Here is a 23,354-nt window from a genome sequence, read left to right as displayed (position 1 = left end):
ATTTCTTATATCACAGACCTGTTTCCTAGAATTTACATAATTTACATAAAAACATAGATTTGTATGTAGTAGAGAACTACAAATACGAAGTGTTAGCTTATTGTCTACTTGATCCCTTCATTGAGAATGTAGAATTTCCAACCTGGAATGTTGAACACATGGGCATTTCAGTAAGTTTTTAAATTGTTAATGTAAAAAAAAAGATGAAAGTCTTCATGAACTAGAATCTATTTTTGCAGATTTTGAACAATAATTTAGAAGAAAGTATTTTTAAAGTATAGGAGCTAGTAGAAGCATAGAAGCATGTCTAGCCTCCACAACTATAGCTGAATCTGCTAAAACTCAGGAATACATGCTGTTAGATAGGCAAAAACTTTACCCTATACTAAAATCATCACAAACATCTTAATATATTAGTATAATCTTTTGTGCCAGATTCAACTTCAGACTTTTTATGGAAATACGTCATTGAGATGATCACATCTGGTGTGAAACCAACACATGTTAAATTGTCCATTGAACAACTGACATTTCAGTAAAGATATGTCATTATATTTAAAAGCAGTGGTTCTCAACAGGGAGGGTCTTTTTGCCCCTTACAGTTCATTTGGAAAAAACTCTGTAGACATTTTTGATTGTCATGGCTTGAGGGGAGGGGTTGCTACTGGCATCTAGAGCAAGCTTGTCCAACCTGTGGCCCAGGACGGCTTGGAATGCAGCCCAACATAAACTTTTACACTTTCTGAAAACATTATGAATTTTTTTTTTGCTCTTTTTAAAATCTCATCAACTATTGTTAGTATTAGTGTATTTTAGGTGTGGCCCAAGACAATTCATCTTCTCTCAGTGTGGCCTAGAGAAGCCAAAAGATTGGACACCCCTGAGTGGATAGAGGCCAGGCATGCTGTTAAACATCCTTTAATGCAGAGGAAAACTGCCCACCACACACACAACAAAGAATTATCCCTCCAAAAATGTCAATAGGGCCAAAGTAGAAAATTGTTTAAATGTAATTTTTACTTCCTGACATGAAAATTATAAATAATAATCATCGCACTTAAGCTTTATTCTTATGTTTAGTCTTAATGAGAAGAACTGATTAATGATTTACTAAAATAATATATTTGGAGAGTATCAAAATAATAAGAACTGAAAAATAAATGCTGATTCAGTAACCCTTTTCCCTACTTGGAGATCAGTTGTTACTACTTTTCCAAATGTAATGATGAACCCACAGGGCAAAATGCAGTCCATTTAGAATTACTTATCATTTGGTTTTTAGAAAATAAACATATACAGGAAGTTAGAAAAAAAATAGGCACTATTAACATCAGCCTTGCACGCTAAGAAAGATAAAATGAAGCATGAAGCTTGCTTACCTCAAGCCCTAGCTTAAAATTACTGTCCAGTGTTCCTTTTAGACATCACATATTTACTTAAGGTCACACAGTGATCCAAAGCTGTGGTCAAAATGTTGCACTTTTCAAATCCATCACAGGACAGTGTGTGATAGGAGGAGTCAATAATGATGCCCTGTTGTGTTTCCTTTGACTGGAAGTTCATTAGCCAGCATGTCTGCATTGCTGGTAAGGTTCTTACTGATAGCACAAATGACATTAGGAGGAAATGTTGGTTCTAAATGTGCTGTGCTATAAGCTGAAACTAAATGTAAAAAAAAAAAAGAAAGAAACACGTGAGTTTGCTATTCATTGGACACATACAGCATTCTTTTTACTGGTTTGAAAATGATAAAGTGATCCCCATATATTCCTAGTTATTTGTTTATAATCTCTCCACACAGCAGATTAAAAATATATGTTGGTCAAAAATAAACAGTTGTATTAAAAAGGAAAAGGTAAATATATTTTAAAACCAAATATAATGGATATAATGAGAAAAAGAATTCTGACTTCAAAATAAAGAAGCCAATATTGGGGCAAAGTGGATTGTGGTTAAGAAAATGGAGACATTTTAGCTGGTCATATTACTGTAAGATTTTTGCTGTTGGTGGTGAAAAGTGAAACCATAGAAATGGAGTATAGCATAAAAGTTGGGGGAGCACTGAGTATATCAAAAAAATGATACCCTGGTCATTTTTGGTGATAAGGGGAGATTAGGACAATATTATGGAGGGTTCATTTTAATTAGGAGACAAAGTGAAGCTCTTTATAAAAAGAGATATGACAAGATTTGGGGCTCTAGAAAATATTTTTTAAATTCCAGGGTAGAGAAATCTTGTTTTATTTCTCTCTTATTTTCTAGAGACACATGCAGTGCTCAGGAGTAGAGTAGAAGTTTTTGGTCTGCTTAATAAATGGGGAGAAAAAATTCAAGTTGGGTCCCAATGAGTTCATTCATAATTATTGTAAATCCAATATGTTAGTAATCTAGTAACTCACTTTAGGCTACATTTTACCATTTTTAGAAGCAAATAATGGTATGCAGTAAAAATGCAAAGGAAATGATTACATCCATATCTACCTCGTCTTAAACCACGGTAGCATTTTTAAAACTCTGCATATAGATTATACCTCTAAGAGACACTTCACCAAATCTTTACTGAATTACCTTTTGGATACAGTTTTATGAATTAATCTATTCATATATATGTATTATATACAATACATATATTATATATAATTGTATTAGTCTGTTCTCACGCTGCTGTGAAAAAATACCCGAGACTGAGTAATTGACAAAGAGAGGTTTAATTGATTCACAGTTTCATGTGGCTGGAGAGGACTCCGGAAACTTAAAATCATGGAGGAAGGCACCTCTTCATGGGGCGGCAGGAGAGAGAATAAGTGCTGAGCAAAGGAGGAAGCCACTTATAAAAACATCAGATCTCGTGAGAAATTACTATCATGAAAATAGAATGGGGGAAACGGTCCCATTATTCAATTACTTCTGGATCCCTCCCACAACACGTGGGGATTATGGGAACAACAATTGAAGATGAGATTTGGGTGGGAACACAACCAAACCATGTCAATCATCATGCACCCAAATATGTTTGGTTGTTTCCTTAGTTGTATTTGTTGCAAATAATTTGGTATTTTGGTCTGCTGGAAGCTTCTCTATTATTGTCTGTCCTCCATAATTCATTCATCATTCCCATTGAATTTGGGCCTCCTATGTGCCCAATTATGAACCACAACCTGATACCACAACATTTGCTCCCTGATATTAATAAAATTTTTAATGTTCTAATGAATAATGATTCCAAATCCAACTTTATGAACTTGGTTCTGATTCCAGAACTCTGTTCCAAGTTCATGAACTTTGGATTTGGAATCACTATTTGTGAGAAGATTAATAATATTTTCTCATTTTAGCAAATTCAAAATTTCAAACAATTTAAAAATTATTTTAAAGAGTGATTTTGATAAACAGGTAGTTTTGACATGAAATAGTGGCTAAAAATTATAATGGATATAGATGTCAGTAACGAAAGCAAACTCTGACTTGAAAATCAGTTTATTTCAACTAATCTCTATGAATTCATTTAATATATTAAATTATGTGCCAGTTAATAGGATGTCATTATTTCTATTATGTTAAACTCTTCAGACTAGACTTTTATATTTGATGCTTTCAGTTGTCTTTTCTTCATCATTTTACCTTGTCAAAAAGTACTGCTTATTTTGGGGGCTACTTAGAAGTACTATTGCTTCTTCTGAAGAGCATAACACTTACTTAGAATATCCCAGATATGCAGTATCAATAGAATATTTATTTTATTTATCATGCTATTCAACTGCACATTTGTCATTTAGCATGAAGTCTTTGGCTTAGGGCATAAAAAAATTAAGCATGAGGCTACAAAAAGGGAAGCTAAGTAAATCACTTAAAATAATATTTTATTATCACTCTGCTTATGGAGGCCCTGATATTAGGTGAACTATCACTATTAAAAAGGGGGAGGACAGAGAGTTACTGAAATGCATACAGGCTGTTGACCAGTTGTGTAAGTTGATTATTTTTAAAGTTATCTTAGAGTATTATTTTAAATGTTTCATGCTTCAGTAGCTGCCTAGTAGGTCCTAATTTTCTCCAAGATATTTTCATTGATACTTTAAAAATAAATTTTAATAGATACTCAAAATGAGTTACTAATGTTTTTGGCTCTTTGTAAAGTAACTATAAAATGCAGTCTCAGATATCAAAGGCTAATGCACTCTGACAAAGCTTAAATTGTAATTTTAATTTGCCCTTTCTCTCTGAATCTATTTTTAGGAACTGGGACTTGTCATTACTGGAACTCTTCCGGTCTTCAACATAACCGGCCAATTTGAAAATAAGACAAACTTAAAGGTTAAAAGTTAATTGATAAAATTAATAATAATAAATGACAAACTGTGACGTTGAAGCTCAACATGGATAAGATATTTCCATAAGAAAATACATGCAGTGTAACTGTCTTGTGAGGCCAGAGGTCAAAGGCAACAGCTGCCTATGCGATAACCACCTGGGAAAAAGGAAATGCAGGTCAAACTCTCTGTTGCCCTAGAGCCAAGATTCAGCTTAACTCCACTTAACTATGACCTGATGAGAACACAGAGTCAGACTCTGGGAGTAATTATATGATAAATGGACAGTAATATTGTGTGCACATTTTAAGAATCCATCTGAGATATTAATGGAGTTTAGAAAGAAAAATCCAAAGACCAAAAGCATGGTGATGTTTGTATCAGGTGTACATTGGTATATTAAATCATTCCTCCCCAACTCCCAAACAGTAGCTTTTTAAAAATTATCTTGTAACTTAAGGATCTGATTTAAATTAATATTTCTCTTTATTTTTTTCTATTTTAGGGTACAAGAAGAATAATGTCATAGAATGCTTAATTTTTATAGCACTGGTTTTTTGGTCAGTGCAGTAAAATGCCTATTTAAAAGTTCTAAAAAATACGTATCTTATACTTATTATGTCTTATTTGTTAAATGCTTTTGATTTTAAATAGGATTGCATTACAATTTTTTAGTTTGATTCAGAAGGAATTTGAGATTTTGAAGTTAAGAGTTTTTTAATACTAGAGACTGATTTTATAATATAGGTGATATACTTGATTTGAGTGAATATTTCCAGTTTATGGTTTCATGAAGTCTGTTGCACTTAAGCATTGTTTGATCAGTTATTATATATCTCAGTTGAACTCCTTATTTTAATAAGGAGGTCATAGGAAACAGTTATTTCTCTTTGGGGGCCCATGACCATTCTTAACTATCTGCAGGTTCTAAATATTGTAACTCATAAAAGAGTAACTCTCTAACTTTATCATACGTGTTCACAAATCTCACTGTGAACTAAGAGATTGCTCCAGTTGGGAAGTTTTTGCTCAGACTAGGATTGGTTCATGGAAAAGAGCATAGTTATTGACAGAACTTTCTTACTCTATCTGTACCTCCACAAAGTTTAAATGTTTTTGTAATTACTAGATTTTCTAATTTTTTGCAAGCACATTTCAAATTTATTATTTTATAATTTATATAATTCCATTTGAAACAACAATTTTGGACTCAAAATTTTAACACAATTTCCATCTTTATGTCCCATGGAAGATCATGATGGCAGTTTGCCACAAATCTCCTCTACTTGCACCTAAAACTGTGATGCCTGTTGCTTGGTATATAGAAGTTATTAGCCGCGACTAGAAATAGTGTTTTTAGGATTTTATCACCAATATGGTCACATACTTTCAGGATAGTTACATACGCAGGAACTATCTGCAGCAAAAATCCAATGTGTTCTTATTCTATATTGTCTAATATTTAAGCTGGACATTCTTGTGGCTTCTTAATTATAGTAAACCATAAAGTCAGTCTAAACTCACATACATAGACACACAGCGATAAGCGCTGACTGTACGATAGCAGTGAAAATAAATATTAGAAGAAAAGGGTACAAGAAGTGTCAAACATTTTTATTTATCTTTTATATATTTTAGCCTCAATTATCTAGATTTTCTTTGCTAAGTTAAATGATAATGATGATAAAGTTGTAGGAAACAAAGCCGAGAATCCTTGTAAATTGACGCCAAGAATACTTCACTCTATATATACATTTAAACTAATATGGAATATAACCATAATGCCGGCAAAATATGAGCATATGATAATTGTGTAAAAATATGTAAGTTTTTGATATAAAATGCCATTTTTGCTCTCTTATTATAGAACCAGCTGATTCTTGGTGTGATGGGGGTAGATGTGTCTTTAGAAGATATTAAAAGACTGACACCACGTTTTACAGTAAGATGAAATTTGCTCTTTTGATACCCTTTCTAGTTTAGAACTCTGTACTAATTTAGCTTGGCCACAAAGCACTTAGGTAATTCTCAAAAATTATGGGCAGTTACCTTAGCAAAGGAACTACATGGTTAAAAGCATCTCTAAAATAAAATGATTCCATGTTATCTTTCAACATGCTATAAAATGTATTAATACATTATGTATTTAAAAGAATATAGATTTCTAATTGTGACTCGGGCATATCTAAGCTTATATTTTTTCTTTTCCAGCTGTGCCCCAATGGGTATTACTTTGCAATCGATCCTAATGGTTATGTTTTATTACATCCAAATCTTCAGCCAAAGGTCGGTATATAATTTGTTTACACTGGTTAGTGTTTTGTAGAATTAATGACTAATGTTCTTAATAGGATTGTTGTTTTAAAATTTACTATATAACACTAAATATCAAAGTACAGTCTGTAACGTGGCTCTCTTCTTAGATGACAAGACAACACATCATAATATATGAAAGAGTGAAAGCAGTTTTCATTTTCTGTTACCAATTTAGCTGCACTAATATTTTTATCTCAAAGACAGTCATTATCACCCACTGAGCCTCAATTTCATGCATCCCACTTCTGACTTTGATTTTAAGGCTGTAAGATAATAAAGGATATTGCTCCAGACATGAGTTTGAACCTGATAAATATTAGTAATGTTCGTCTATGTCCAGGTCACATTTTCTATTGCCCTTCTCTTCTAGTAATTAACTCTGCTTTCCGTCTCCCAGAATGGTTTTCCTTTTACTTTAGGACAGGCCTGTAAAGAGATGTAAGAGATTGAATAAGTAAAATTCATGAGATGGGCTTCAGAAATGGGAAATATTTATTAATCAGCAAGTTAATCTGAAAGACAGAAAATGCCATCGATGAACCATATTATCCTAATTTTTATGCCTATTTTCTCAAGATATTTTCATAAATTATCTTGCACAACTCATTTCACTCTTCATGAACTGCTTCACAGGGCATTAATAGCAAAATTTATTTAGACATAAAATTAATCAAAGTCTTGTAACTGTAACCTTAGAAGCATCTGTTTAGTTATTGCTTAACTTTGAAGATAATATTGAAGATCCTTTAAACCATGCAGATTTATGCATACTACTTCTTTCTCCCGAGTCATGGATATGTAATGTTAGCCATATATTGGAATATACCACAAGTGTGTGAACATACACACACACAAAGTTGTGTCATTTAAATATTGTTCAAATCCATAAGAGAACTATTGATACTGAATGCAAAACTACATTAAATGTAATACATTAATTATCTATTTTAATACATTAAATAATATTACATTTTATAACTGATGTCTACTTTAATTTATCTGACTTTGGAACTTATTTCCATATCAAATTCATCATATAATTACTTGTAGCACATGTAGCTGTTGATCACCCTAGTTATGCTAAATGTGTTATTTTAATATAAATGTTGCGTAAGTACTTTTTCATATTATTATTAAACTACCACAGCTTTTTAAAAGCATAACCTGTTAAATTCCTCTTAAAAGAGTACTTTATGTTTGGCTAATCATCCTATGATTTTGCTATAGCTTGAAAACTTATCTTTTTATATCTTAATTTTTTTTTTATAATTTTGCAGTATTATTGTTTGGGCTTTGTATATCCAGTGTATTTTCAATTAAATTCCCCTAACTAAAGTAATTCAAAAGTAATAAAAGTGTAACGTGGGCTGGGTGCGGTGGCTCCCACTTGTAATCCCAGCACTTTGGGAGGCCGAGGCAGGCGGATCACCTGAGGGCAGGAGTTCGAGACCAGCCTGGCCAACATGGTGAAACCCTGTCTGTACTAAAAATACAAAACTAGCCGGGCGTGGCAGTGCTTGCCTGTAATCCCAGCTACTCAGGAGGCTGAGTCAGGGGAATCTCTTGAACCTAGGAGGCGGAGGTTGCAGTGAGCCGAGACCACTCCATTGCACTCCAGCCTGGGCAACAAGAGCGAAACTCCATCTCAAAAAAAAAAAAGTGTAATGTGATGAAGGGTGGGTGTGAAGGATCTCTAGTTTTATAATTATAAACCTTAACCCTCACCCAAAGGAACTAAAATATATCATAGACAAAAAGAAGAATAAGGACAATAATGCATATATGATGGAGAGATATATATGTATAAATCTACCATCTAATGGCTGTAACAGTTTAGGTGGTTTTCATAGTCAAAGAGAAGTAATAATTTGAAGTTTTTTTCTTTTCTACATTCCACTAATAACCAATATTTGTTTAGAAAATATTACTATTTGAATGACATTAACCTATATTTGGTTCATATTTGAAATAATTCACTAAAATTTATAATATTACAGAGAAAACAAATTCTTTAGCAACTTCATTAAAGCCCAACTGATATTTTTCATATCTTTATATTTGGATTTTACTAAAGCAAATATTAATATGTAACAGAAAGACATCTCCAAAAATACTATTTCAGAACACCATGAAAAAGAAATTATTCTGAATATCAGTTTATTCTTCATTTCTGAAGTTCATGCTTGTGAATTAAATATGCTTGTGATTTCTCATCATTAACTCAGTAAATATTATGATTTCCGTTTTGTGGCTAAAGGAGGACGCTATACAGATTGATACAAGACCTCATAAAAGGATGACATAGTATAAGATAATTGCTTTAGAAATACGCAAATACAAAGGAACATATGGTGACAGTATACTAACAAAATTAATCTTAATTATTTTATCAGAAATTCATTAATACAAGTGAAGAAAAATAATGCTTATCTATAGCAGCCATTATTATTTAACAAGGTGAAAGTCTAATGTTATGCAAGTATTTTTTGATCAATGCCTGTGTTTTCCTCCTGATATGAGAACCTTAATTAAAAATATTTCAGTGAAGGTTTTTTTGTAAATGAGTGTTCTTTAAAAGCCCCCAGAATATCATTAAATAAAATAGCTACGGACTTTTCACATATTTAATTTTTAAGGACTCATAACATTTTCTAAGCTTGTACTTTTACCAGCATGACCACATTTTGACATGTGTTGAATTATATATTCTGCTTTATTACAAAAAGCATTTTAACGTTCTTCCATTTTGTGTCATTGAAATAACCAGGTTAGGTCTACTTAGTTAGATACCTCATTTTGTTCAATTCTAAGAAATATGTATTGTATAGGAAATTGTGCATAATCTATGTTTGAGAAGTTAATATTTAAAATAAATCTACACTGTTATGGTTACATTCTCCATTAGTTCCACAGATAGAACATTTGGTATCACTTCAGAAAACAAAGGCACAAATATTAAACATTAAAACTTTTTAATATCATATAATTTTCTTAGTTCATTCAGGCTGCTATAACAAAATACCATAGACTGGGTGGCTTATAAACAGAATTTAGTAACTCACAGTTCTGAAAACTGGGAAGTACAAGATGAAGGCTTGGGGAGATTGGTGTTCTGTGAGGGTTTGCCTCCCTATTCACAGCCATCTTCTCGCTCTAACCTCACACGGAGGAGAAGGGGTGAGACGTCTCTCTCTAGGGCCTCTTTTATAAGGGCACCAATCCCATTCAGGAGGGACCCACCAACCAGGACCTAATCACCTCCCAAAAGCCTTTGGATACCGTCATCTCTGGGAATGAGGATTTCAACATATAAATCGAGGGATGGACATTAAAAGTATATTTGGGTCGTGTAAATTCTAACAATTGTTACTTTTCTTTTTCTTTTTTTGGTCAAATCGATGGAAAAGTAATGAGAGACAAACAATCTTTTTTCCCACTTCCCAAATATGTACTTTTCTAGAAAAAGAAAAATAATAGTCATTTTCCTTAAAAATGACTATTCATGTAACAGTTTTTATTCGTTGAAGATATTTTTAAATTTTTATTTTATTGACTCATGAACTCCATACCTACCAAATACTTTGAATTCTAAGTCTATCATTTAGACCTTTATCCAATCAAGGAAATATCTGAGGAAAATTGATTATAGGATAGAACCCCTACCTATGTTGATATGTAGTATGATGAATTACCATTTTTCTGTTGCTTCAGCCTATTGGTGTAGGTATACCAACAGTTAATTTAAGAAAAAGGAGACCCAATGTCCAGGTAACGGTGAATGAAGGTAGATTTAACAGTGCTTTCAAATTTGCTAAATCCGAGTTGAGATTAAGCTTCTGTTTAAAGCTTATATAATTAAAGCTGCCTTTCCTGACATCAAGCTTCCAGAGCATGAAATGGAGATGAGCATCATTTCTTAATAAACCAGAGCAAAAATGTTATTAATAATGGTAGAGGGTATGTATTGGCTAACTAAAGATTGCAAAGTCAATTATGGAATCAGGTTAATAATCAGAGAAATCATAAAGAGATGGCTTCTAAAAATAAATTTGTTATTAAAATTATAAAATTAATGTCAAATTCATGTGATCCTAACAGTTTGCTTGTAAATTTACTTCTAAGTGGAAATAAAATACAATTCCTATGTGACAGTTGCCATAAGCCACAGATTTTAAGCCAAAACTTCTACAAAGTGTAATTTGGGGTTAGACATTAAAGAAATTTCCCTTAGCTAATTAAAAATGTACCAAAGTGCAAATAAGTAGTGAATTTTATTACCTGGCAAACTCATTGCAAAAGCTTTTCCTTTTGGCAACAAAACTTCCGTTATCATATGTATGCAATATTTCTATATGCACAGTAAAACTATTAACAATCAGCACAAAAGGATACTTCCCACAGCTTAGCAAGAGAATTTCAGAATTTCAAAGGATGTTCAACATTATTTAAGATTTTATAGGTAAGCCTACCATTTCTTTAAAAAAGTTGGTGACATTAAGGCCGACCGCGGTGGCTCACGCCTGTAATCTCAGCACTGTGGGAAGCTGAGGAGGACGGATCACAAGGTCAGCAGTTCAAGACCAGCCTGGCCAACATAGTGAAACCCTGTCTCTACTTAAAACATAAAAATAAAAAAATACAAAAGAAATTAGTTAGGCATGGTGGCACATGCCAGTAGTCCCAGCTACTCGAGAAGTTGAGGCAGGGAATCGCTTGGACCCAGGAGGTAGAGGTTGCGGTGAGCCAATATTGTGCCACTGCCTCCGGGCTGGGTGACAGAGCGAGACCCATCTCAAAAAAAAAAAAATGAATAAATACATAAAAAAGTGGGTGACATTAAAACGAAGAGATAATATGTCATTAAGACGAGATGGATAAGCTATGAAGTAGTAGAACTGAGTGCTAGTTTGGTTCTAATAGCCAACACTGTGTTCTTGAGCACTCCGCTAAATCCTGTAGTGCTTCAATTTCTTCATCTGAAAAGCAGGAGAATTGAATTAGTCACTAGTTTCCATCCTACACAGTATATTCACCTAGGAAATTAAATATGTATGTCAGTTCCCTGCCTCATCCTCTGAAAATTCTGATTTAATTTGGCAGTGATGGCACCAGGCCTCTAAATCGTTTTTGTTTTGTTTCGTTTATTTTATTTAATTTTTTTTCTGAGATGGGTCTCACTGTGTCGCTAGGCTGGAGTGCAGTGGCATGATCTCAGCTTACTGCAACCTCTGCCTCCCGGGTTCATATGATTCTCCTGCCTCAGCCTCCCAAGTAGCTGGGATTACAGCTTCTGGCCACCATGCCCAGCTAATTTTTGTATTTTTAGTAGAGACGGGGTTTCATTACCTTGTCCAGGACGGTCTCAATCTCTGGACTTCGTCATCCACCCACCTCGGCCTGCCAAAGTGCTGGGATTACAAGCATGAGCCACCATGCCCGGCCTCTAAATAGTAAATTTTTAAAGCTCCCCATGGAGTTCTAAAGTGCAGAGCCACTGAACTAGTTGAGAAGCTTTAACTCCCTTCCAGTGCTAGAATTTTAGAACAAACTGAATTTCATATTGTTGCATATGAAAGTCTTCATATCTTTTATAATTCCTATAAAGTTTAAAATTATGTTTATGCCTTTCTTGATATAGTAAATTATTTTGTTACTATCCTTGCATGTTTCTTTTTATGTATTATCTTATACTTTTGCAGTCATGTGCATTTTAGTGAATTTTTGTTTTTGCAGCAACCTCAAATATTGCATGTAACTCTTAACAATATAATTAAAAAATAAACAACCTGAAAATGGTTTGTTTTATTTTTGTTTTCATTCTAAGAAAACTCTAAATGGCAAACTAGCAACCACACAAGACTCCTCAATTTGAAGGATATTTTTGAACTAAGTATCATTTGTAATACTATCTAGTAATTATTTCAATTTAAAATTTGTTAACTTTGCATTCTTCCGTTTCCACAAATGGTATGGTAGTTATTTCCATTGATATCCACATTTTGCAAATGAGAAATACTAGGTATTTTAAATATCAAACAAAAATAATGGGTATGCGAGACTATTTTCCAGTTCTTCAGCCTCTCTTGGTGCTTTCTTATTGAAACATTATGCTTTTGAATTTTGTAGTCACCATGCCCTTGATGGATCTTTTAAAAAAATGGTCAGCTAGATTGCTATTTTAAAAGTACAAGTTATGCATTGAGATTTTTCTTTTATGATTTCATTTTCTTCTCTGTGTCTTTGTATGCTGGATTGGGACATGATCTTCATATTGCCAATTCTTCCTGATAATGCCTCCTCCATGCATGCTGTTTGGGTCTGGTCATGCTATGCATTATCCATTGCATGTAAGATAAATACTCTTATTTCTGTTTACTTTTTATTATTTTCATTATTTTGACTTTGTTTTGCAGTGAGTTTGTTAAAATTTTAATGCTGATACGGTGTTTGTGTGAAGACGGTTTATTTCATGGGACATTAAATGAGCAATGCTGAATAATATTGTAAACTTTAGAGTATCCTTTTGTTAGGGACTTCCTAGGTTTCATTTTTTAAACAAAGAAATTAGAAGGATTTTCAACATTGGCTTTTTTTTTCTTCTTTTAAAATACACTACATTTCAAATGAGTATTTCCTTTTCAGGCAGTAAGATGTCATCAGTAGCTTACCAATACTGGTCAGCATTTTCACCTTTGAAAAATTTAATACTTATTTTCAGTATTCTAGAATCTTCTGATGATAGCGATAGAGTACTTAAGCAGTGAATATTTTTTCAATTAAAGTGCCAGACATGGCTGTTTTTTAAAATTTGCCTTTAAGAATGTTCATTTATCAAAAACCATAGCAATAAAAAATTTTCATCTTTAGGTGGAATTACTCTTTGAAGGAAGGCATTTTTGTCAGTAAATATTTGCCATGTATACTATGTCATTCAGCATCTTGATAAGATATGCTTAATTTTAGTACATTTTTACTTATTGCAACTGTCTTGGTCAGTTTCTTCCTAAAACAGTGCTTAAAACAGTGATGATCTGAATATCTTTTGAAAGAGCCTGTGAGGCTTATATTATTAAAGTTTCAATGACCTTTGCACTAATCCAGCATAGTTTACATTTGTTACTGGTATCTAGTTATCAGATTTAGGTAATATTTTAATAAAAATTAAAAATTCAATTTATAAAATTTTGCAATTATAAATTACATATACCTATTATGATTTTATTGGTCTAGTAAGCTTTAAAGTTTTAGTATGATATGTTACATTACTTAGGAAGTTATAGAGGAATTAACTGTATTTTGTTTATCAAATAGTTCAATGAATCTTCATTTTGCAATTGAGAAAATATGAGGTAAATTTGCCAGACTAACAGTATCATTTTATATAATGATATCGATAAATAAGAATTTATCTTATTCCCCAGTGTTATTTATTTATTATTATATACCAGCAAGAAGAAGCAATAGGAAACAGTATTCAGTGAACCCGGGGTTATTATCTTAGTAAGACTTTAATTATAATAGCTAATCTTAAAATCTTTATGACAACCACAAGTTTATCTTACGCATTCTGATGTCATTTGAATTATTAAAATATAAAATTTCTTAGATTGAAATATATGAAGCACACTTGCACCTTTTCTTTATACACTTTCAGAAGGAAGAACAGGTCCAATAGAATGTTTTACTTGGCAAATGTAAACATAATTTTAAAACATTTTATCATACACTTTTTTTTTTTTTTTTTACAAATTTTAAAAGTATGCCTACATGTTGCCATTGTTTTATGGCCAAATAAGTTATCCAAATGGCTATATTTTGCCCCTTTCCCATGCTAATTAATGAAAAGAAAGTTGTGAATGGTTCTTCAAAAGTAGTGTGCCCAAAGAGCTTGTGATTAGAAATGCAGTATCAAATACACCACTCAAAATGAGACTCTCTTCACTTGGTTATTAATTAAGATTGCCTGCACTGAAAGCTCAATCTCTAGCTTTTATATATGTAAGCTATATATATATATATATATGAATGAAAGAAGATACCTTTAGACAGTTATTGTATCCTAGGTAAGTAATTTTTGCACAATTAATTTCATAAATACCCATTGAATTGTTTTATACACAGCATCCATTGTATAATGTTACGTGTACCTAATTATTATTGTTTTCTGTATAGAATCCCAAATCTCAGGAGCCAGTAACATTGGATTTCCTTGATGCAGAGTTAGAGAATGATATTAAAGTGGAGGTGAGTGGAATCAGTAAGACTGAACAATTCCTCAGGTCAGATGTTGCTGTGCACTCCTTCTACAAGTATCTGTTGAACAGCTACAATGTGTTAGCTTGTCTGTTAGATACTGTGTACACAAAGATGAATGTTCTGTGTCATTAAAATTTTCTAGATCCTGGGTTTTCCTATCCAAAAGATCATATGAAAAAGTATAAATGTTTAAGTTGGATTTGACCTTAGTGTTCTTTCTCTTTCTAAAGGTAGACATATTTTCACTTTTCTAATACGAATTTATCTTGTAAACGTCAGTAAAACTCATAGAGATGGAGGATGTTGCTATAGTATTGAAAAAAGACTTGGAAGGAATCCAACCACCCAAACACATAAGGAGTAGCGTGAGAGAAGCTGCCATGTTTGCCTTAATACATTTTACTCAGCAATCTATTTTATTTCAAAAGCAAAATTGCATTATTTCCTCCTCTGAGAGAGTCTTCCATGATAATGAGAGTATTAATAAGAAAAATAAAATGAATAATAAATAACATTAAGTATATGATATATGTTAGTCATGGATTCTCAAGAGGCTTGGAAATTGGTGTTGCTATTATTGTTTCACACTATAATATCTGTTATACTGATGTTACATCTGAGGTACAGAGAAGTTAAATAGTTTCTCTACAGTTCTTCAGCTAATAAGTAGCAGAACTTGGCTCTTGCATTACAGATTCCAGATTTTTAGAATTTTTCCAGATGGATTAACTCCTTTGCAAAGGCCATCATATTTCTTTTATAACTTGTTATAGTGTATTTTAATTGTAGAACAATATAATTTAATTTACTTTAATTACCCTAGACTGTGGCCTCGTGTTAGGGTGTTTAGGTGATTAATAATGTTTGTTGTAAAGTACTGGACATAATAAAGTAGGATAAAGTAATAGGGATAAGATTGGTGTCTGGGCTGTCACTCCACTGAGTGACCAAAATGATCTTATTTATATTCTCCAAGCCTCAGTTTCTTCTAAATCAATTAGTAATAGTCATCAAATGAAATAATATATAGAAAGGACTTAGCAAAAGACCTGGTTCATGGTAAAGTCTTTATTATTTTTGAGCTTTTCATAAGTGCACACTCAACTTACATTAGAAGCTGTTATCTACTCCTTCCTTTCAGACCCAATTATTTGAAATTAGATACATCACACATTCGTATATTCTTCAGATTATTCCTTTAATCACACCAAGTTTGTTTACTTATTATTTGCAGTTGCCTGAAGTCAAATGTAAATCACTGGTTGAATTATAAAAAATAAGTTGAGGAAACTTCTGAGAATTGCCAGTAGACTGGAATATTTAGTGGATAATGGGACCTTGCACTTTTTTTTTTTTTTTTTTTTTTTGAGATAGAGTCTTGCTCTGTCACAGGCTGGAGTGCAATGGCGCAATCTTGGCTTACTGCAACGTCCACCTCCTGGGTTCACGCCATTCTCCTGCCTCAGCTTCCTGAGTAGCTGGGATTACAGGCACCTGCCACCATGCCTGGCTAATTTTTGTATTTTTAGTAGAAACGGGGTTTCATCATGCTGGCCAGGCTGGTCTCGAACTCTCAACCTCAGGCAATTTGCCTGACTCGGCCTCCCAAAGTGCTGGGATTACAGGAGTGAGCCACCACACCTGGCCAACCTTGCATTTTTAAGGATTTGGAGTATTCTACTGAAGGAGACTCAACTCTCTTATCTGAAATCCAAATAGGTGTTTATAGTTTTCTCTATCCTTTATTTAGATTTTTTTTTGTACTCCAGATATAAGAATTACTAACAAAAAAGTATAAAGAGTCCTCTTAAAAAATCTTTTCTCACATGAAACTGATTGTGTAAGGCAGAAATTTGAAGCATTCTGTGTTATATGTAATTTTGTATATATACATTTCTGTGTCTCAGTGACTACTTTCCACTCCACTGTGGCCAGCCGTAACATAATTGACCATTCATTTTATTAACTATGTTTCAAAAACTACCAACAGATTGAAAATATTTCATGAAGGATGTTTTATTTAAATTTTAAAACAGTGTAAAATGACTCTAATATGGTAACTTAAAAAAATTCCCAGAGAACAACTGCAGATACTGGTAAAACTAACTCCCTATTTTTATTTTATTTGTTCTACATGAAGTAAAGAACTTAAAAAACTACCATGTTAACAGTCATACTTTGGCAGGTCAGCTTTGTTTCTAGAATAAAGTAGTTGTTTCATTTACTCTTAGATTCGAAATAAGATGATTGATGGGGAAAGTGGAGAAAAAACATTCAGAACTCTGGTTAAATCTCAAGATGAGGTAAGAATTGATTCTAGCTTATTCTTAAATAAAAATTATATCAAGAAAATTTGATATTGGTAATTTGTCCTTTTTTCTATTAATCCACTATTATAAAACGGATACCTCTAGGAAACAATTTTTCTTTTTTAAAGCACTTCTTAGCTGGAGGGATATTTTCACTAAGATATATTTTTAACTCTTTTTTCTTTTTATAAAACACTATTGCTTTAGGTTTCTTGATGTTTTCTTATACATTAACAGTATATTCTTGAAATTATATTTTACATATATTTTATGAGAAATAGAATGCACAATATAATTTTGCCATGTTGTTTTACACCATGCCAATGTTGCAAAATTGAAGTTAATATTTAATAGCTATGTGTTTTATATGATTAGGTAGATGTTCTAATTATTGAGTTCCATATATTAATTATTTTGTATTTTTAGCTTTTTGTTTAGTTGTTTCTGGCTTGATTTATCTTCATTTACTAGTTACACACTTTAAAATTTCCCAGCACTTACATCTGAAATTAAATCCTGTGATAACACAACTACCCCCACAAATAATTGGTTTATGTCTATTATCATATTGGAGTATGTCTATTATCAGTCAGATGTGGAGTACATACAGACATTTATACATTTGAATATTTGAAAAATATAGGTCTCAGAAGCTTTTGAGCCTGGAAATGTAACTTAAGCTTTTATGTATAACCTCTACCCTTTTCCTCACAATCTCATCCTTTTTAGATGGATGACATTTCTCTGAAATTCCTCATCAGATCCTTCCCTAGGTGGAAGGTGAGCTAGGATCTGAATATGATCCTTCATTAGCACATGGCCTTTCTCATTTTAATATCATTATGAGTCCCTATTACAGAACACAAAGGGAGGTATATTTACATTTCAGTCTTTGTTGCAACTTCAAATCTATTTACTTAGACTTTTGCACATTCTTTTTTCAGCTTACAAAGTAATTTTCTGTTAACTTCCATTGATATTTTTCCCCCTTCAATTTACTGCAAATTACTTTTTTTGACAAATATTCAGCTAAAGACTATGTTTTCCTATCTTAGAATTTTAAAATGTCTCTCATGAACACACTATTGTAAATAGATATAACTGCTAATCTTCAATTACTATGTTGCCTTCTACTCCAGATTTCTATGGATGTTGGTATTTCAAGAAAAGTTATTATTTACTCTATGAGTGACTATAATTTTTATCACTATTCACTATTTTATAGACAGTCAAAAAATTACAACTCTGTGCATACATATTACTCTAATTTTTAGTTGATATCTTTCAAAAGCTCTTTCTAAATGGTCTATGTAAGGGATTTGGCAGAGATATTTAGGATGTGATAGTAACCTTCACATTATAGTGTTATGCGGTTTAGCCAAAGTAGCTGAATTCCACAGGCTTAGGTTAGTTATTAACTTTGAAGTTCATTTTTGTGGTGGTTGTAGGAATTATATAACCTTTCTTGTACCATTTTCCGTATTGATGAGCTGGGAATCTCCAGTGTTAGCACATTTCACAATGTTTGGCATAATGAGTTAGAAGTAATTTGAAATTCCTCACCTAGGAAATGTTTCCCACAGAACCTCTCTTTACACCTGATTTATTGAATATTTTTCACCAAAACCTGTCTGAAATTAATTTGTAAACATTTTTTTCATAGTCATGTCTTTCATGAGTCTTACTACTCTATAAAAATTGTAAGTGTATGGAATAAATGAGAAATTATATGAATAATCAAATGTTTAATACATATATGCTAACCCTTATGATACTGTATTTTTATGGATTTTAGTGTTACTACTGAAATAAGTTTAAAATAGAATTAAAGCTTTTCAATTTAATTTATGGCCAAGTGAATCTGTTTTGTTGGAATCTGAAAATAGTTTGTATTTATTACACATATTCCATCAACAGTCCTTTATAACTATATGCTTGGGCTAAAACTAGAATGCATTTGTTCTATTTCATGCAGAAAATTTACTGAAAGATGGCAGAATTTAGTAAGGATAAACTTACTGAATAACGACTTCCTTAAGAAGCTAATCTGAGAATATTTCCAAACTTTGAAAGCAGTTGAAAAATAGATTTCTTGACTAAAAAATTAGATAGTAATAATGTTTAAAGTTGTCTGTTTCAATGATTTGTAATGATTATTTCATTACAAATTGAAGACTGAACCAGATTATAATTTCTGCTACTGATATTGAAAAAACTTGTATTTTTATTTCTCTGCTCTGATACTATTTTGTGATACCGTATTTTATTTATAACTTGCAGACCAACACTTGCTTGCCCTGTTTGTTTATGCGTATACGAGTAGTAACAAATATATAAGCATTGTTTCTTCTAATTCTTTTAAGAATACTAAGCCCTCTTCACCAACCCTGTTCCCCCTCCCCCCATCTGCTACACATACACCCACACATGCTCACACACAGACACACACGCACACATACATTGTGTAGTTGTTATAAACATGAATTTGGCATTATACATTTTGCCAACTTAAGTACCTTACCTCCTCTTTAACACTTATTTCTTTATCAATAAATTGCGGGATATAAAAGTATATACTCCAGGGGTTGGATCAAGTGACAGAATGACTTTAAGGTGCTTAGCATGGTGCCTTATACCAAGAAATACTTCAGTACATGTTACTGTTTTGGTGAGAATGATGAAACTCAAAAATAACTAAGCAAATTAAAAATTACATATATGTCATCGCTATACGTAATGGAAAAGTACATGTATAAAAGATATAGCCATGCATGAATTTCTTTAGCTCTGTATTTTCTTTCCCTGGTGGATTTAGGTGTTTTCCTAACCTTCAGTGATACTGAATAGCCTCTTATGATACCATAATAATGCTATAATAGTGGCTTCATAAAAACAGTCATATGCTAATCACACACTTGGATCTAGACACACTGCGTTAATGTCCTGATGTTGCCTGTTACTCTTAAACATACTTTAGTATGGACATATCTGAGCCTTGTCTAAATACTTCATAGTCCTGTTTCATTATTAAAATTTGTTTTTCAGGAAATACTGTTTTCAATGTTTTGAAGATAATTTGGCATAAACTATTATGATTTTGCACTTATATTTATTTCTGTCAAAAATTTTGCTAGACACACATAGAATAAATAAACATAGAATAAAATAGATCATACCTTTGTAAAGATGAGTATTAAATGACTGCAAAATTTATAAGTAAATTCTACTGCTTTACTTTTCGTATATATTCATACAAAATGTAGTGATAATAACCATGATAATAACCACGTCAAACTTCTTTCTAGAGATATATTGACAAAGGAAACAGGACATACACATGGACACCTGTCAATGGCACAGATTACAGGTAATTAACTGCATTCTATGTGTATTGTGTATTCCAATGGATTAATATTAAGTCTACATTTTCATAAGTGAATTTTCATGTGATTTTCAATAGAAGAGTTCCCAAAATCAAAACATAGTAAACTTATAGACTAATTTTTAAAATGGAAAAGATGGAAAAAATCTAGTAATACAAAATTTACAAATGAAAATGTATGTGATATAAATCTATATATTTTGTATTTTTACTTGAGAAATGTTGACAAATACCCATAATTATATGTAGGGTTCACTCCACTGATTTCCTCTTTTAGTTGTTGTTTAGTTTACATTACACACATACACACATTTGAGTTCAAAACTAACCTCAAATATAAAGTTTATCTCATCATTGTAGTATCTGATATAAAATGTTTAGTTGATATAATTTACCTCCATGAGTATCAGTTCTATAATATTCTGATTCCTCTTATTGGCTGGGCTTTGGAAAGTTGGACAGCCTAAAAGTTAGTAATCTATTGGTAATTCTCCATTCTTTAACACTTGCTCAACACTTCCTTCACTTTCTTGCTGTAACTCTCCTCTGAGCTCACTAATTCCTCTGAAGTCTTCAGAATACTGAGGGTGATATGAGTGTGTCCTCATTACTCATTATTATTATTTTTTCCTTTCTAAAATTTCCATCTTTGAATCTCATGCCACCATACCACACCACCTACTATTCCTCCTTCTTAACAATCATGTCCCTCTCATTCCTATAAAGATTTCAGCTCCTGGCTCATTGTCACTCTCCTACATTCACATATTTCACTGTTTTTCAAATGATGCCATACCTACACTGGTGTAAAGAAAAATAAAAATTGTTTAATAAAATAAACTTTAAAAGGAAGAAACGTAAGCTCAAAATTTTTACTATTAGATTTCACAGATATAAAATTAGTCTGTTAGATTGCTATAAAATTTTCTGAATACTTCCTCTCAATTTCTGTATTTTGCTATCATGGGCTGGTAATAGACAGTTTGTAAATTGGCTAGGTCCATGGAAAACATTTTAAGTAGCATTGACATAGATGATGTTTCTACTACCTGGGCTGTCTTACTTTTGGCCTCCTCTCCTCTAATGATCTTGTCATCCCCCTACCTTAGCCACTGACTCCAAAATCATATTTTGCAGCTCTTACAGTGTCAAGTCTGCAATGCCTTCATAGTCTTTACACGAGAATTTTTCATCCAACTCTCAGGTTACCACATTTTAACTTTCCATCCTCTCCTGCTACTAGCAGTAATCCTTGACTCAAGACATGAAATCCATCAATCCCTTCTTCCTTTTTGCTGCCTTGCCCTCTTCGTGTCCTTGTGCCCTTCTTTATTTAGCAGAAATTCCTTGGGTCTTTCACTGTCTTGCGCACACCACCAACTCCTTTCATCATAGTTGAGTTTGGCAAACAGCAATTTGGCAAAATACTAGTCCTGGTTACATTCAAATTATTAGCCACACAACACTGTACCCATACAGCTAAAAGTGGCTGAAGTAAAATACTCACTAGCTGATATATCACCTAAAATTCATGACCTCTAACCTGAAGTGGGCCTTACTGATGGCTAGCAGTCTCCATAATCCTGTAATTTTAGGATGCTCGTAGATGACTCTTGATCACTTCACTCTCCAAACCTGTAGTACATTCTCATCATTTTCGCTCGGGTGATGAATTTGCTTTCCATTTCACAGACTAAAATAGAAGTGGTCAGAAAGAACTCCCACTATTAGAGTAATAACTACTTGCATCTGTGTCTCCATCTTCTATCTTTATTTCTGTTCTCAACACAATCACAAGAAGGTTCTTAACCCTTAAGTAGACTGTTTCATTTCTCTACTCAACTCTCACCAGTAAATTTGCTATCTCATTCAGTCTGACACCCGAAGTCTGGCAAGGCCATCAGTGGCTTAAACCATTTGACCTCACTCACCATCAGCTCTGTGAATTTATCTTCCAGATTCTCCACTGAACAGTACCTGGTTAAGCCACATTGTCCTTTTTACAAAACAACATAAACACTGGCACCCATCTGCCTCAGAACTTTTGTATATGAAATTACTTCTGCCTGGAATTACTTTTCCCAAACAGTCACATGCTCATTCCCTCATTTTCCCATCTTTACTTACTTTTCATCTCTTCAGAAAGGCCTTCTCCAACAATCTTATTTAAAATGTATAATGCTTCTCCACACTTTATCTCCCTCTTGCACTTCATATTCTCCATAACCCTTATTGACATTTAACATCACGCACACACACACGAAGCATATATAAACTTATTTCTACTGATTATCATCTGTTCTCTCACTAGTAAGTTCCAAGAGGGCAGGGATTGTTCCCTGCTTTATTTACTTCTGAATCATCAGCTTGTATGACAGTGGCACATAGTTGGCACTCTAGAAATATTTACAGAATTGAAGAATTTCAATTTGGAGAAATGGAAGAATTTTCCAATTGAAGAAATTTTCGATCTGTCTCATCTTTTCAAATTTATATAATGGTGTGCTGAACTTCCATTGCAATATTTAAGTGCAGAAATCTCTTTAACTACATATTAATATACAACTAATATGTAGGCTGTGATGGACTCAACGATTTCTCTCCTAATAAAAATCAAACCAAGTCCCCAGAACATACGCATAACCTTTTATGGGAGCCTATGTTATTATCATAGGAACCTATCTCCTTTAGTATTCCTAGGATTGCATGTAGAATAGACGTAGAAGAAAAGAGCATATTGCAAAACACCAGAATGGCTGTTTTAATTATTTTACTTTTTTC

The 23,354-nt window shown here is 32.7% G+C and overlaps 1 protein-coding gene across 8 annotated transcripts in view; it reads left to right on the top strand.

The window, feature by feature from the left end:
- CACNA2D1 (calcium voltage-gated channel auxiliary subunit alpha2delta 1) overlaps nucleotides 1-23,354 on the top strand; it is a 501,837-nt gene that overhangs the window by 435,326 nt on the left and 43,157 nt on the right. For 4 of the 8 annotated variants that reach the window (XM_050782803.1, XM_050782801.1, XM_050782810.1 and 1 more), the window contains exons 16-22: nucleotides 4,237-4,314; nucleotides 6,178-6,252; nucleotides 6,522-6,596; nucleotides 10,338-10,394; nucleotides 14,799-14,870; nucleotides 17,114-17,185; nucleotides 20,497-20,558. In XM_050782803.1, the coding sequence (XP_050638760.1) occupies nucleotides 4,237-4,314; nucleotides 6,178-6,252; nucleotides 6,522-6,596; nucleotides 10,338-10,394; nucleotides 14,799-14,870; nucleotides 17,114-17,185; nucleotides 20,497-20,558 (491 nt within the window). The remainder of the gene's footprint in view (nucleotides 1-4,236; nucleotides 4,315-6,177; nucleotides 6,253-6,521; nucleotides 6,597-10,337; nucleotides 10,395-14,798; nucleotides 14,871-17,113; nucleotides 17,186-20,496; nucleotides 20,559-23,354) is intronic. The other 4 variants (XM_050782805.1, XM_050782809.1, XM_050782806.1 and 1 more) reach the window with 2 other exon arrangements.

The sequence above is a fragment of the Macaca thibetana genome, chromosome 3 (genome assembly GCF_024542745.1).
Source record: "Macaca thibetana thibetana isolate TM-01 chromosome 3, ASM2454274v1, whole genome shotgun sequence".
Lineage (NCBI taxonomy): Eukaryota > Metazoa > Chordata > Mammalia > Primates > Cercopithecidae > Macaca > Macaca thibetana.
Note: the sequence above shows the minus strand (reverse complement) of the source record. Positions and strands in the feature narration are given on the sequence as shown.